General features: G+C 37.7%; 2 protein-coding genes across 3 annotated transcripts in view; both read left to right on the top strand.

Annotated features, from left to right (window-relative positions):
* The first annotated feature begins 367 nt into the window (after positions 1–367).
* The window catches only part of LOC306985625 (uncharacterized protein), a 30,965-nt gene continuing 14,226 nt past the window's right edge, over positions 368–17,106 (top strand). The window contains exon 1 of one of the 2 annotated variants that reach the window (XM_079588089.1): positions 368–455. The gene's annotated coding sequence lies outside the window, so the exon portion shown is untranslated. The remainder of the gene's footprint in view (positions 456–17,106) is intronic. The other variant, XM_079588088.1, reaches the window with a different exon arrangement.
* Positions 2,829–17,006, top strand: LOC306985723 (uncharacterized protein). The gene is made up of 4 exons (XM_079588306.1): positions 2,829–3,322; positions 3,975–4,034; positions 13,931–14,283; positions 15,481–17,006. The coding sequence occupies exons 3-4, from the start codon at positions 14,250–14,252 to the stop codon at positions 16,965–16,967; spliced, it is 1,521 nt and encodes a 506-aa protein (XP_079444432.1). The 5' UTR covers positions 2,829–3,322; positions 3,975–4,034; positions 13,931–14,249; the 3' UTR covers positions 16,968–17,006.

Below are 17,106 nucleotides of genomic sequence, written 5' to 3' on the forward strand. Positions count from 1 at the left end.
CCTTTGGCCAACTCTAAGTAAGCTCTGAGAAGGTGGCGGTAATGCACACTTAAAAGTTGTTTGCCAACCGCCATAAAAAGGAAAAGAAGAAGAAGAAGAAGTAAGTCACGCAGCGCCAGCAGAAGGTGGGTGAGGCATTACATCCACAAATAAAAGGAGAGAAAAAGGGAAGGATGGTATATAAAATAAAAAAGGAATATATAGATGCATCACCCATGTAGGATGTACCATAGACATGTATGTCTATGGGATGTACAGTAGGTGGCGGTAATACTCCTATGGAGTGAGCGGCCAGTAACAAGAAGAAGAAGAAGAAGAAGAAGAAGAAGTAAGCTCTGTGCGGGGATGTCCCTTACGCGCGTGCGTTGGTGGCCGATGACGTCAGCGCTCGCTCGCGCCGTCTCTTCCCTTGAGTTTCAGCGTCGAGTCTTCTGAGGCGAGGAGAGCAGATCACGGTATTTCTCATCTTTACACAACCATCAAACACACTTTATACAGTTTGGTTAAGCGACAGACTCATTTCTGTATTGTTTTCATCGATCACAGCGCTACTTGTGCGTCTTTTCTGGCGTCTTCTCACTAAAATAAACATGTAGTGCAGCAGCAGCGAGCATGAGGAGAACATGTGGAGTTCTTTCAGACCTGAGCGATTTTGTGTTCGTTTCTGTGATTGTTTCGATGTTTGGAGTGAGAACTGTTACTGAATGTCAAGTTAAAGTTTGAGATCTGTGAGGGGAATCGATGGGAATTGATCCCAAGTTTAGCCATTTTCATGTTTACCGTTATTTCTTTGTCAACATTTATCTTTGGTAGATTACACTTACTCATTAAAATTAATGTCAGACACTTTATATTGCCCCTGTATGAGCAATGAACGTGGGAAATTTCAAATCTTGATATATATTTTATAGATAAATATAGATCAACATGTTTAACACCAGTTACATTTGGACAATTCCACGCAAAGGTTATCCTTACCATGACAAAATAAAGTTTTTACCTAAAGATCAAAACCCTTTTTAAGTTGTCCATTAGGTCTGAAATAAACTATTAATGTGCTGTATCAAAAAAAAAATACCAAAAAAAACACATGAGGTGAGCGACAATGCTAAAATTTAAATTTCAACCATGCTTTCAAAAGGATCAAAGACCCTCTTTTAAAACTTTATTTTTACCATAAAGCATTTTGCTGAAAGATGGAGGCATGCCTGAGGAATAAATATAATAATTTGGTCATAACAGCACTGCCTGTTGTGTTTATAAGGGCTATAATAAAGAGGTCTCAACGCTTTAGGGCCCTGTTACATCCGTAACGTTTTAAAGATTAAGTTTATATTAGGGGTGGCTCGATACCACTTTTTCATGTCCGATACCGATACCACACACTTGAGTATCTGTCGATACCGATCTATACCGATACAATACCATATATTCCAGTGTCGTTACGGTACCAAAATTTCAGTGTTCGGTACCGATACCTGTGAAAATGCACTGTTCTCGGTACCAAAGCTAATTTAGATTAGGCTAAACTGTATATCCATTTGTTAGATAACATTAGATAAAATGACCTAAAAATAGTTATATACACTGAAGCAATTATTCTCCTTGGGGTAATTTAAAAATGTAGCCTATTAATACATTTTTAAAATCAAAAGTTGTATCTGTTCATGAACAATCAAGTGTCTGTATTAAATAACATTCACAAACATACATTAATGTTGTAAAAATATATTGTTCACTCAATGTGTTGATGTTAGATAAGGCATTAAGTAATGTTAATGAATGGTATCTTATTGTAGTGTTACCAACTAAACAGGAGATAAAACGTGTTTTGTTTGACTTGACTGTCCTTTTATTTAATCCAAAACTGCGTTCATATTTAAAAGGCCTTATTAACTAGATACAGCCGCACACGATACCACTTTAGGGGACGTTCACATATCGCGTTTTATGCGCGTGCAAATTCATTATTTCAAATGTAGGCGCGCGGCTGCAGCTGGATGCTATTGGCGCGGCTTATAATAGAAGCATCTCAACAGGTCATGTGACAAAAACCAGCGGCCTTTCCGTAACAACATGGAAAGCTCGGCCGAATAGCTGATCATAGCTGTACAGGGCGGCTTTTTATTTCTCATCTCAATTAATATATCTAGTAGTAAAGCTAATGCAAGGGCTAGAAATCAATTAATTATTTGATGATACTTCCTCGTCATGGAGAGCGCAGTTTGCACCGCTTTCTCCTTTCCACAAGCGCGTGCTTTCCCGTATGCAACCATGAACAGCGCCTGGAAAACTAATTTGCACGCGCAAAAAACGCGCTATGTGAACGATTCATTCCTCCTTGTCAACAAGTGGATTCAGAGCCACCGCCGGTCGCCATGTGTTTATGAAGAAGACGCAACTATGTGCACCTTTCGGACAGCGCACCAAGAACCGGATTAATCCAATACTTCGGTACCACCGGTAGACTAGGCTACTTAAGAAAAGTACGCTTACCTCACTCACCTCTAGACCGTTCACGTGATGCCAGTGTTGCCAAGTCCGCGGTCTCTCCCACCCCGAAACGTGATTCGTTATTTTTAAGAAGCAATTGGGCGGGATTTGTATGTGAAAATCTGGCAACCCTGCGTGACGCATGTTGCTCATCTCTCTTCACGGCATGTCTCTCAGGTGTTGTTAAGCATTTGTATGACAATTTAGGACTAAGGGACGTGATCGAATCGGATCGGGTTATCGTCCCGCGATTCATGCAATATCCGATCCAGTGATTTTGGCCAGTATCGGACTAATACCGATACCGAATATCGGATCGGCGCACCCCTAGTTTATATAATATAATTGTAAATGCAAATAACTTGAAACTTTATATGCAAAGCTAAACAGTGTTTATGCTTATTAGGATTGACATTTCATCTCACTACTTAGCTCTGAACAACCATAATAATGCGTTATGGATGTGACCGTTACGGACGCCTCACATCGAATCACACGCACTTGCTGTGATCGGTTTCAGGGTTACTGTACACTGAAAAAAATTGCTGTAGTTTTTACAGTGAAATTCTTCAGAAAATTATTGTTTTCTAACTCTACAAGTTATTACTGTAATTTGCAAAGCATTATGGGTCAAAAAGAGTATTACAGTTGTAAACTTCCCTATCAACTGTAAATTAATTTCCAGGTATGAAGTGTTGTCACTGTAGCTCATGTTTTTACAACAATTTACTGTGATGTGGCATTGTGGGATTGCGCGTGCTGCATTCAGGTTTGAAAACTGAAGAGCAAGAACAGCAGACGATAAAAGGCAATATTCAATACATTTTTGGTAAGTTTTCTTGTACGTTCACATATGAAAATCGAATGTGTTATGCCTACATTTAATGCCGTTTAAGCGATTCTCATATTTTGAACAGAATTAATAACATGTAGGCCTATGTCAGATGTAATGAATTTTATCGACTTGTAGTTAAAGGATTAGTTAACCCCAAAATGAAGATTTCCTGATAATTGTCTCACCCCAATGCCATCCAAGATTGTAAGTAAGTTTTAAAAGTAAGTTTAAAAAAAAAAAAAAGTTTTTTTTTTAAAGGTGTTCGCAGAACAGCACTTTTTTTTTTTTTTTTATGACTGATCGTTTCGCTAGATGAGACCCTATTCCTCAGCTGGGATCATCCAGAGCCATTTCAAGCCCTTTGAAACTGCATTGATGTGGACTTAAACATTTTGGTTGCCATTGAAGTCCATTGTGTGGAGAAAATTCCTGAAATGTTTTCCTTTATTTTCCACTGAAGAAAGAAAGACATAAACATCTTGGATGGCATTTGGGTGAGTAAATTATCAGGAAATTTTCATTTTGGGCTGGACTAATCCTTTAACAACTGCTTTTATCAGGACATTTAGTTGTAAACGTACTCGATTCCAATGACGTTACGTTTATTTAGTAAAGAACTGTGACGTTTTTAAATTTCTTGTTTCAGTCGAGGCGGAGAATCGTAAGAGGGCTGCTTTTAGCTGGTGAGACGAACCTGTACTAAAAGGTAAAAGCATCGCAAATGTCATGTTACTATGGACGAATGCAGCAGTTTCTTGCAGTTTTCTTCGCCTAGAGAGTATTTGTAGAGCATTTGCAGTTTGGCAGACACAACATATTGACTGAAGTGTGCTGGTGAGACAAAACTACATAGCTACTAGGGATGTAGCGATACACCAATGCCACGGTTCGGTTCGGTTGTTTGCTGTGGGGTTCCTGGCAGGGCACCAGCAAGAATAAAGAACACTATTCACTTTTAACTTAAAAACAACAATTTAACTCATTAACTGTCTTTTTACTGTATTATTTATTAATCTTTGTTAATCTTAGTTAATAAAAATACAGCTGTTCATTCATTGTTTGTTCATGTTACTTCACAGTGCATTAGGCTAACTAATGTTAACAACTTTTGATTTTCATAAGGCTACTAGTAAATTATAAAATTAACAAATATTAATAAATGCTGTAGAAGTGCAGTTTATTAAAAGTTAATGTTAACTAATGTAGTTAACTAGAGTTAAATAAATTGAACTTTATTGTAAAGTATTACCGATTTGTTATACACCGATTCAGACGTCTGGTGAGGTCAGTGTTGGATAGATCAGTTGTTTTAACCATTCATTAAATGGACTCGGTTCAAAGGAGTCATTAGTGTGCGAATCGGAGGTGTCATTAGCGGATGTGTACGCGTTTGTGTGATTATCCCGGCAGTTTAGGACATTGCACAAGATTTCTCGACAATTTTGTGTAATTTATAATGTTGATATATATTGCATCACGATAGTGTCGTGGGTAAGTGTGCCATCATATAACGTGGGAGACCCGAGTTCACGTCCCAGCTAGAGGAACTTTACTGATTTTGTCCCCCTTCTCTCTCTCGAAAACGCCACACCGATATTTATCCTTGTTTTATTCCTCCGTTTGTCACAAATTCTGCGTGTATCCCCATATGGACGCTTGCGTTTTGTTGGCACTTCAATACTCGCCAAAGAGTAATCGTGATCCATGATGTACACAACAGCTTATAACCACCACTTCCGCATTTGTCCACGTGATATTGCGGAAACCAAGGATAGTGCGGATATTGCGTCACTGACAGGCGACATTTTTATCCGGGACGGACAATTATTTAAAATTGGAATTTCTCTGAAATAAAAAATCTTTGGAGACTTTTGGGATATTGTAAGTACATAACTGCAGGAAATATATCACACTGTCCAAGTGATTTTTGGATCTTTTATTACAAAATTGTTACATATTGTATCTTTAACTAAGGTAAATAAATGTATTATTGTCAATTTGTTAGTTTGTTAATTTAACATTTACTAATACATTTTAAATTAAGTTTTAATTTTATCTGATAAACTATGTACTAGTGTACTATGAACTAACATGAATGATCAAGGTATAATTGTCTCGATCAAATATTGATACATGCTGTAAAAAAATTGTATAATGCATATAGTTCATGAAAGCTAGCTAATATATCCTTGTTAACAAAAGGGGACTTGCAAAATGTTACCTATGAAAGGTTTCTAGGTTATAGCTAAAGAAACCTGTAATATTTTAATGTTTAAATTATTTTCTGTAGAACTTCCCATTTTAATATATTCATATTTATATATTCATTTAATTTAGCACATATCAGTTAAGCACTGTTTTACTTGGAGTTTTGTTTTTAAATCCGGTATCCATTTAAAAAATATCGGCTGATTAATCGTCATCGGCACGTACGGTCAAAACTAAGTATTGGTAAATTCCACTATCGGTCGACCTCTAATATGTAGACTGATATGTAGGCAGCTTTCTCCAATTCGGTGGTTTCTATCTTAAGTGGCTTTCATACCTTATCACTGGAGGAGAGAGTTTTGCATCTAAATTCAACTCTTGCTACTAATCTTGACATTTATGCTCCGCTAATGTCAAGAAAAGTCACATATGTCCGATCCGCTCCTTGGTATAATGACAATCTACGTTTTAAAAAGGCTGCCTGTCGGAAAAAGGAGCGCAAATGGCGTCTTACTGGGCAGAGTGTCTACTATCAAGAGTGGAAAGATCTTCTGCGGGAATATCGAGTTCTTTTGGAGACTGAAAGATCCTCTTTTTTTCTCTCAGACTATTGAAAATAATCAAAATAATCCCAGACACTTGTTCCAAACTATAAACAGACTGCTTCAAGTTAATCAGTCTACCACTATGCCGGCTTCTCAACAGCTCTGTGACTCTTTTTTTATGTTTTTTTAATTCAAAAATGTATAATGTCCGTAAAGACATTCATGTTAACTCTGACTGTGCCACTCCATCCTTTTGTGCACCTGGGTTCACTGGTGCTCCTTTCACTGACTTTACATTACTGGATTCTGAGGTTCTTTCTAGGGAAGTATCCAGCATGAAATCAACAACTTGCTTGCTGGACCCAATTCCTACGGATCTATTTAAATCCTGCTTCCCTGTGTGGTGTCAAATTATCCTTAGAATTATAAATGAATCATTGGAAACTGGGGTCGTACCAGCAGTATTAAAGACTGCTGCTGTTACGCCAGTACCCAAGAAAGAAAATGTCACTAGGGATGATTTTAACAACTTTCGTCCCATTTCTAATCTTCCCTGTTTGGCAAAAATACTTGAGCGTGTTGTTGCCTCTCAACTTCGTAACCATCTCACAACCAATAACCTCTTTGAACCCCTTCAGTCAGGTTTTCGTAAATTTCACAGCACGGAAACAGCGTTGGTCAAAGTAACCAATGACTTGGTAATGGCCTCGGATTTTGGTTCTATCTCACTTCTCATTCTTCTTGATCTTAAAGCTGCCTTCGATACTGTGGATCACGGTCTATTACTTTCCCGTCTAAAAACTGATTTTGGTGTATCTGGTACAGTTCTGGACTGGTTTAAATCCTATTTTACCGACCGTACCCATTTTGTCTCGATGGGTGGCTTTAGGTCTTATACTTGCTCGGTGCTCACTGGTGTTCCTCAGGGATCAGTTCTGGGTCCACTGCTTTTTAACATCTATTTATCTCCTCTTGGACATCTGTTGCAATCGCTCGGTCTTAATTACTATTTGTATGCAGACGACACTCAAATATGCATCCACTCTAAACCTGGCGAAGATATTGATGCTTGTTATCTTTCTGGCTGTATTTCTGAGATTAAGGCATGGTTGAATAATAACTTCCTTTGCTTGAATAGTGGGAAAACTGAGGTTATGCTTAGGTTCCCGTCATCAAATTCGCAAAGCCGCTCAACTATCCATTAGGGCTGAACGATTAATTGCATTTGCGATAATATCGCGATATGATGAAACGCGATTTTGTAATCGCAAAAGCTGCGATTACTCTCTGGTCACGTGACACGCGATAGTAAAGCAATCTGCACCGCAGATGAAGCATCAACTTGGCACGCAACGCATAGGCCTGGCATAGGCTACAGGAAAGAACGTACATTTGTTTAATTTATGTGATTGTGTTATAGATTCTCTTCAACGATTCTGGATGGATTAAGATAATTTCAGAATCGAGTCTGAGCTTAATTTTAACACAGATGCGTGATGACGCTGCGTGTGCTTTAAAAACAACCATATTCTGCTTGCTTCTAATTCCTCTGTCACACACACACACACACACACATTCGAACCTTCCGAAAAATAGTCTTTCATACAGTTCGATAAATTTGAAGCGAATTGGACATTCGCGGGCTTCATTGCACTGACTAGAAGATCATATGGCACTCGCTGTGAAATACGCGCGCTTTGCTTGATGTTACTCTAGTAGTGCGCGGTCCCGCCCGCCGGTATTTTCCTTACAAATGCTCTATAAAAGGCATCATATGTCTTTTGGAATGCAGTTGGCTTATATATTAAAAATAAAAATATGAAAACCATCGACAGAAGCTGCTTTCAATTTCAAATACTCACGCCCGCTTTGTGAAGAGCGCTCTCACGTGCGGCTGTGAGCGACTCTGTCTACGTGGTTAAAGTATACTTGCATCTCAAAATGCGTTTAAGACGCGAAATTAATGTAAATAGTCAGTTATGTCTTAAGTTATTAAACAGACAGGACAAACCACATCTTATATTTCAAAAGAGATCTGTGCATTAGTGTGAAGCAGCTTATCGTATCTAAACTGAGAAAGAAAAATCACTTAATCACAGCTCTTGAATGGAAAACATTCAGACTCTTAAATACTGAAAGAACTCTGTTTATTGCTTGTAATGTTTTTCCCCTCTTTGTTATTGATAACTTTTATGTTTTGAAGCTATTCGTTTATATAGCCTATTTAAAATAACATGTAACTGTATTAATTTCGTTTTTTAATGTGTAATTATTTTTAAAAGTAGCCTACATATAATTACATATGTAATTAAATAAATATTTAAAGTTTTATTAATAAGATTAATTAATAAATAAAAAAAGTTGATCGGCTCATGAGGTGCCTAAAGATTCCCATCCATATTTTACAATGATTTATTGCTTGTGTTTATTGAATAATATAAAAGATAAAGAGCTTAGAAAATAATCGCGTATTAAATCGCAATCGCAATATTGGTAAAAATAATCGCAATTAGATTATTTTCCAAAATCGTTCAGCCCTACTATCCATGTCTCTTGATGGCGCTGATTTAGAGATCCTGAGTAAGATGAGGAACCTTGGTGTAATTTTTGACTCCTGCCTCACTTTTGATCATTTTGTACAGAGTACTGTGAAGTAGGGGTGTAACGGTACGCAAAAATCACGGTTCGGTACGTACCTCGGTTTTAAAGTCACGGTTCGGTTCATTTTCGGTACAGTAAGGGAAAGAAATGCAAACATTAAACTGCTGGTTGTTTGAATGTTTACTATAAACTTTTTACACTTTTTTAAACACTTTTTTTATAAAATATAATATATATATTTATTATTAACGTTTTAATATTATTTATATATATATATATATATATATATATATATATTTAATAAAATAAAAAAATTATAAGGAATAAAATACAGCTGCAAAGTTCTCCACTAAATAAAATACTCCTAAACCAATATCACATAGAATATAATGAATAATATAAATAACTATGGATTACAGACAGTGAGTGCAGCATTACCAATCCCAGTTTGTATGTAGTTCTCAAAGAGCTTTGTAGATATGCGCGTTGCACTTGAGCTTGAGCGCGTGAATTTTATTTATTTATTTTTTAAACCACTTCAGCGGAAATCCCGCCCTGCAGCCGATTTCATTGGTTTAGGTTACAGTGACGGGTAGGTTTAGGGATCAGGTGATTGTTTGACATGAGCATGACCAATGAAAACTTTAGAGTCAGCTGCAGGGCGGGATTTCCGCTGAAGTGTTTTGGAGGAAAAAAAACATTCACGCGCTCAAGCGCAAGCGCAACACGCATTTTCTACAAAGCTCTTCGATATCTGTGGCAACACAACGCGGAGACTTCCGACACTTAATATGTTCGTGTGGAAACTCGGAATTGACGTATGTTCCGCAGAATCCGCACACTAAACTAGCCTAATTTACGTGAAAGATTGCATTCGGTACACATGTGCACCGTACCGAAGGTCCTGTACCGAAACGGTTCGGTACGAATACATGTACCGTTACACCCCTACTGTGAAGGCATCTTTTTTCCACCTTAGACATATAGCCAGACTGCATCCTATCTTAAATTTAACTGTTGCTGAAAAACTGATTAATTCATTTGTGGTCACAAGACTGGATTATTGGTAACTCTTTACCGCGTGAACTCAGGGAAGCACAGACTTTGGGGATTTTTAAAGTTCTTCTCAAAACTTATTTTTTCAAACATGCATTTAATTGCTGATGCCTTTTCGTTTGGTGTATCGCAGTTTTTAGGGGCCAAGCACTGAAGGTGCGGGCACCTATTGTATCTGTTCCGGTTCTTATTCTTCTTTTTCTTCCGACTGGGCGTCTATGGCAGCCCATAGGAGCGTATGCGGGAAAGTTGTTTTGGTTTGACATTCTGATAGAGGACAGTCCCAACATCAAATACACCAATTTTGGTGTTTCTAACTCATTCCCTCTAGCGCCACCACCTGTCCAAAGTTTCAGAAATTGTATGCTAATAACTTTTGAACCGTAAGGCCTATCAACAAAATTCTTTTTTCCTCTGATTTCTGAGCTCATGCCGATTCGATTGCACTCTATGACGTCATTTTCCGTCATAATAGTTTTCCCGCCATTTTGAATTTTCTGAAAAACCTACTTTTTCGAACTCCTCCTAGGCCGTTGCTCCGAATTTCACGAAAATTGAACCAGATCATCTCCAGACCATGACGACAAAAAGTTATGGAATTCAAGTTTATTCGAATTACCGTTCTTGAATACCGCGCAATTTAATTTTACGTTGCGCTTGCGAAAACAGACGTAAGGCTGTATCTCCACAACGTTTTATCGGATTCAGACCAAATTTGGTACATGTCATCACAAGCATGACCTGAGGCTACATGCTGCGTTTCGGCGCAGCGCCACCTACTGGTCCGGATATATGAAGAATTTATGTTTTTGCTTATAACTTCTGAACGGTTTGTCCAAAAATCACAAAAGTGGTCTCGTTAGATTCAGGGCGTCATACTGATTTGACTGATATTCAATTTTCCCATATCGGCCATTTTGGCTGTCGGCCATTTTGAATTATGTGCTAAAATGCTGTATTTTATGAACGCATGAACATATCGTTACGAAACTCAGTATGGGTCATCAGTACAATGCCCTAAAGGTACTCAAAAGATTATGAGACAGCGCCACCTTTTGGTCAAAAGTTATAATGAAATTTCCAAAAATGCTAATAACTTTTTAATAAATTTGCCTATAGTAATGACACTGATCTCAATAGATTCCTTGGGTTATGCTGAAAACATAGATACTAATTTTGCCATAGTCAGTCAAACTTCCTGTCCGCCATCTTTATTTTCTTTTAAAACTTACTTTTTCGAACTCCTCCTAGACCGAACGTCCGATTTTCACCAAAATCGGATCGTGTCATCTCCAGACCGTGCCGAGTAAAAGTTATGGATTTCGTGCCGATAGACGAAACCGTTTTCGTAAACCGCAGTGGCAAAGTTGAGGCACAATGCCAAAATTACTTATTAAGGCTTTATATCTGCAATGCCTTGACATATTGACACCAAACTTTGTATGTGTCATTGTCACTTCACTCTGACCACATCACATCAGTTTCGTAATTGCGCCACCTATTGGTCGAAAGTGATAATCATATTTTTAGTTAATGTATGTGATTTTTCAACCATTTTGCCAAAATTCATCTTCAAATGTCTTTAATTGCTCCTTGCTGCAGTTTGTCTCACACTTTCAGCCATGTAGGCATATCTCGTCGTCTGCTTTTGCGCTTGGCCCCGTAATGGCTGCTTGCAGCTATATTTATTATTAACTTCGCAATTGATGCTTTTATTAATTTCTGTTTTATGCATCTTTGGTGGATTGTGATTTTATGTTCAGCGCTTTGAGAAGCCACTTTTAAAGGCGCTTTCTAAAATAAAGCTTATTATTATATTAATATTATTATATTTTTCTAATGTCTGGGCTCCTTTATTGGGGCCTGAGGGGTTTTCTGGGTCCTGGAGGTGTTCTGACATGCTCTGACATTTGTGCTTATTTCTGTTACTTGTGACATTTCCATGGCTGAAGTCTTATTACACTGCATTCAACAGAAACTATGCTACAATTAGTGTTGTCACGGTACCAAACTTTCAGTATTCGGTACAGATACCTGTGAAAATCCACGGTTCTCGGTACCAATTTCAGTACCAAAGCTAATTTAAATTAAATTTGCATATATTAAAGTGTATATCCATTTGTTAGATAACATTAGATAAAATGACCTAACAATAGTTATATACACTGAAGCAATTATTCTCCTTGGGGTAATTTAAAAATGTAGCCTACTAATACATTTTTAAAATCAAAGGTTTTATCATGAACAATCAAGTGTTTGTATTAAATAACATTCACAAACATACATTAATGTTGTAAAAATATATTGTTCACTCAATGTGTTGATGTTAGATAAGGCACTAAGTAATGTTAATGAATGGTAGTGTTACCAACTAAACAGGAGATAAAACGTGTTTTGTTTAACTTGACTGTCCTTTTATTTAATCCAAAACTGCATTCATATTTAAAAGGCCTTTTAAACTAGATACAACCGCACACGATACCACTTTAGGGGCCGTTCACATATCGCGTTTTATGCGCGTGCAAATTCGTTACTTCAAATGTAGGCGCGCGGCTTATAATAGAAGCATCTCAACAGGTCATGTGACAAAAACCAGCAGCCTTTCCGTAACAACATGAACATGGAAAGCTCTGCCGAACAGCTGATCATAGCTGTACAGGGCGGCTTTTTATTTCTCATCTCAATGAATATATCTAGTAGTAAAGCTAATGCAAGGGCTAGAAATCAATTAATTCTTTGATACTTCCTCGTCATCATGGATGCTTTCTCCTTTCTCCTTTCCACAAGCGCGTGCTTTCCCGTTGCGTCTGCCGTTGCTATGCAACCATGAACAGAATGAAACGAATTTGCACGCGCAAAAAATGCGCTATGTGAACGGCTCTTTCCTCCTTTCTTGTCAACAAGTGGATTCAGAGCCACCGCATTAGCAGCGCCGCCGGTCGCCATGTCTCAGTGTGTTTATGAAGAGGACGCAACTGTGCACCTTTCGGACAGCGCATCAAGAACTGGATTAACCCGATACTTCGGTACCACCGGTACTTAAGAAAAGCTGGTACCGTAACCATTTAATTTTTTTAGTACCGAAATGGTACCGAAGTACCGGGTCTTTTGACAACACTAGCTACAATAATATGTCAGAAGCATGTATGTAAAAGTTTGTAGTTTTGAGATAACATTTATGCATGGTTTGTGAAAATGACAAAAAAAAAGTCACTGAAATAAGGTCATGAAACCCAAACTGATTATTTCTTCACAAGACTTTTGAAAATTGTATCACGTAGCCTAGAATATTTGCTCCAAAACTATGTGAAAATCACCCTGAATACTCATTCAGATAAGACAATATATTGATTTAAAATTTGTAAGACATGTCTTGTGTAAGAAAGCTTTATTAGGCGTAAACCAGCCATGAATATTGAGTGTTTCACAGCTGAGAGAGACAAAGACCCTCCCATAATGGCCCTATTAGGAGCTCTCAGGCACTATCATTATGAGGAGATTTAAAAAAGAATGGCTTTTTGATTGTTTGGATTTATTTACAATACAACATAATCCAAAGATGCACAGCAAATGGCAAAAAAAGCACATTTAACACACTGAATCTACATTTTAGATCTGTTCTGGCTAAAATTGCCCAGCTGTTTTACAGGCTTTTATCATATATCCTGACTCAAATAATGTGTTTCTAACAGCAAACACTCAGAATACAGTGAGATGATCTGCTGATGATCCTGAATGGCTTGTTGAATGAGTGTTGATAGTCTGAGGCTCATCAATATTAACAGATCTGCTGAAAACACTCTTTATTTCATGACAATAGTTCCTGTTTTCACCTCATTTATTATGCTGATGTCTCCAGATCTCCTGTAAATTGACACTTAAAGCTCATTTCATTGGTGTCAGCAGACTGAGGGTATTTGTTGGATACTATATGAAAGTTTATTTCTGTGTTTGTTTATGAACTGTTTTTCTTACCATTATTTATATTTGGAAGAATTAAAATTAGTGACATTCTTTTCTTTATTTCTAGATACCTGTATTTTAATTAAGAATAATGTTAGGAATTAGGATTTGCATAAAATAATAAATGAATTGGCATCGGTTACTGTACTGTGAATAGATAGACAGACATAAATGCTTAGTGTCATTTATTATAAAAAAACTCAGTGATTTATATTTTTGATTTTGGCAGATCAGCTCCTCCCACTGTAATTCATCATCAGTGAAGCTCCTCCCACACTGGAATACATCATCAGTGAAGCTCCTCCCACACTGGAATTCATCATCAGTGAAGCTCCTCCCACACTGGAATTCATCATCATTGAAGCTCCTCCCACTGCAATCACATCATCAGTGAAGCTCCTCCCACAGCAATTCTCCAATAAATGCTGTAAATCCCCATCAGCTACAAGTGGAGACGAGCATGAAAGCATCAGGAAGAGCTGAAATCTGCAGAGACTGAGTTTATTAAAGAGGACAGTGAGAACACGAGTGATCCAGAACCCTGCAGAATGAAACACACTGAAGATCCTGAAGAACAAAGAGGTTGGTGTTTATTCTTCATTCATTCATGATGCTGGAGAACATTCATGTTAGAAACATTCAAGCATTTCGTCACATTTAGATAAACAGTTACACTAATGAAATGGTGCAGAATGTTCTGGGTTTTCTTCAACAAATGGTCAGTAAAGGGAGATTTGAGACACTTTTATATTGATTATCAATATCAGATCAAGCTAAATAATATTTTACATTTATTTTATATCTGGTTTCCAATTTGCAACAAGGGTACCAGAATTTGTCATTTTTAACTTTATTTTTTAGGAATAATCAGTAAACACCAAGTTACTGATAAAGTTGTATTAATGAAATATCATACAAGTTATTCATAGTTATAGAGATTATTCTTACAGTAACTTTGGTAACAGGGTTGACGAATACAGTCAATGCTACAGTTTGTGTAAAAATGGATTGAGATTATTCTCTTGTCTTCCCATCATGCAGTAGAAAGAGCCCATATGATGTCACCTCCTGAGTGTCACAGTTTTAAGAAATGCTCTGTTTTTGAAAAGAGGAAAATCATGTCAGGAGTAACAGGGTTGAGTGAAACGTGTAGGACTAACATTCATTTAAAACTAGTTAAGGCCGCGGCCGCTGTGGCAGCTTTTTCACAAACATAAATTGAACATAAAACAAATAATAATAATTTAAAAAATAAACAATGCCTATTGAATGCTAAACGCTTGTGTTATTTCTCACAGGGTTGTTCACTTGAGCTTGTGTTTCTGGTGTCCCACTTTCACATGCGCATGAATGGAAGTCTAGTAAGGAAAAGTCTAGTGTGAACGGCCATTAATAATTAAAACGTTTTAGTAAAATAAATATCAATCTGAAAGTTGGTGTCAAAACACGGCAGTATTGTACATTTTAATGTTAATATCATGTTAGATAATTGTGTCATTGATCAAATATATTTAATAGTTCTTGCTAAAGAAACATGGGATCCGTGCTTAAAAATAATAATTGCAAGATAAATTTGCCTCATTCATGGAAAGTTTCAAGGACATATAATCAATTTATAAAAAGGCATGAAATTATCATAATTTATTATAACAGTTGTCTACTTTCTACCATTACATCAGGGCTCACTTTCATGTCCTTCCACTTTATATTTCTCTCTTTGAATATAAATATTTTAATGTACTGAAAATTAAATATAATATTTTTTTTCTTTGATTTTAGACCTGATGGAAGCGAGCGATGGGAGTGAAGATCTGAGAGAAGTGGAGGAGAGTGAAGAACTGAGAGAAGTGAAGGAGGAGAGTGAAGAACTGAGAGAAGTGAAGGAGGAGAGTGAAGAACTGAGAGAAGTGAAGGAGGAGAGTGAAGAACTGAGAGAAGTGAAGGAGGAGAGTGAAGAACTGAGTGAAGTGGAGGAGAAGAGTGAAGAACTGAGAGAAGTGAAGGAGGAGAGTGAAGAACTGAGTGAAGTGGAGGAGGAGAGTAAAGAACTGAGAGAAGTGAAGGAGGAGAGTGAAGAACTGAGTGAAGTGAAGGAGGAGAGTGAAGAACTGAGAGAAGTGAAGGAGGAGAGTGAAGAACTGAGAGAAGTGAAGGAGGAGAGTGAAGAACTGAGAGAAGTGAAGGAGGAGAGTGAAGAACTGAGTGAAGTGGAGGAGAAGAGTGAAGAACTGAGAGAAGTGAAGGAGGAGAGTGAAGAACTGAGTGAAGTGGAGGAGGAGAGTAAAGAACTGAGAGAAGTGAAGGAGGAGAGTGAAGAACTGAGTGAAGTGAAGGAGGAGAGTGAAGAACTGAGAGAAGTGAAGGAGGAGAGTGAAGAACTGAGAGAAGTGAAGGAGGAGAGTGAAGAACTGAGAGAAGTGAAGGAGGAGAGTGAAGAACTGAGAGAAGTGAAGGAGGAACATCATGTCCAACCTGGAGAAAAACCCTTGAGTCGCTCAAAGACTAAACGGACTAAAAATAAATGTTTAAAGAAAAGAAGAGCCAAGAAATCTTTCACCTGCACTCAGTGTGGAAACAGTTTCACAACCAAACAATGTCTCGATGTTCACATGAGGATCCACACCGGAGAAAAGCCGTTCACATGTGATCAGTGCGGAAAGAGTTTCAGTCGATCATCATCCCTTAATCTTCACATGAGGATCCACACCGGAGAGAAGCCGTTCACTTGTGATCAGTGCGGGAAGAGTTTCAGTCGATCATCAAACCTTAATCTTCACATGAGGATCCACACCGGAGAGAAGCCGTTCACATGTGATCAATGCGGCAAAAAATTTATCTGTTCAGCAGCCCTGAAGATACACCTGACAGTTCATACGGAGGAGAAGCCGCATTCATGTTCTGTGTGTGGAAAGAGTTTTTCACGGCTTCACATGTTACATGCACATGAGAAAACTCACACTGGTGTGAGAGAGTACATGTGCTTTGAGTGTGAGAAGACTTTCGCTACAGCGGGCCATTTAAAACAGCACCAGAGAATTCACACTGGAGAAAAACCTTACAAGTGTTCACACTGTGACAAGAGATTCAGTCGCTCATCATCTCTGAAAACACATGAGATGATCCACACTGGAGAGAAGCCGCACACGTGTGATCAGTGCGGGACGAGTTTCTCTATTAAAAGTCACCTGAAGCGACACATGAAGATCCATACAGTGGAGAAACCACTTAAGAACTATAACCTGGTTAAGAACTACAGAAAACTATGATCTCTGTAATTGCAAACAAAGGTTTCTTGTAACAAATATTAAGTTCTGCTTTTCTGATGTATCAAATACTTGTCATGCAATAAAATGCAAATTAATTATTTAAAAATCATACAATGTGATTTTCTGGATTTTTGTTTTA

This window comes from Phoxinus phoxinus (genome assembly GCF_949152265.1).
Source record: "Phoxinus phoxinus genome assembly, chromosome: 1".
NCBI classification, from domain to species: Eukaryota; Metazoa; Chordata; class Actinopteri; order Cypriniformes; family Leuciscidae; genus Phoxinus; species Phoxinus phoxinus.

Bases quoted from the DNA above. Each gene is read 5' to 3' on its own strand.
- LOC306985723 (XM_079588306.1), top strand. From the start codon at position 14,250: ATGAAACACACTGAAGATCCTGAAGAACAAAGAG. The intron at 14,284-15,480 runs GTTGGTGTTTAT...CTTTGATTTTAG, and splicing joins AGATCCTGAAGAACAAAGAG to ACCTGATGGAAGCGAGCGAT.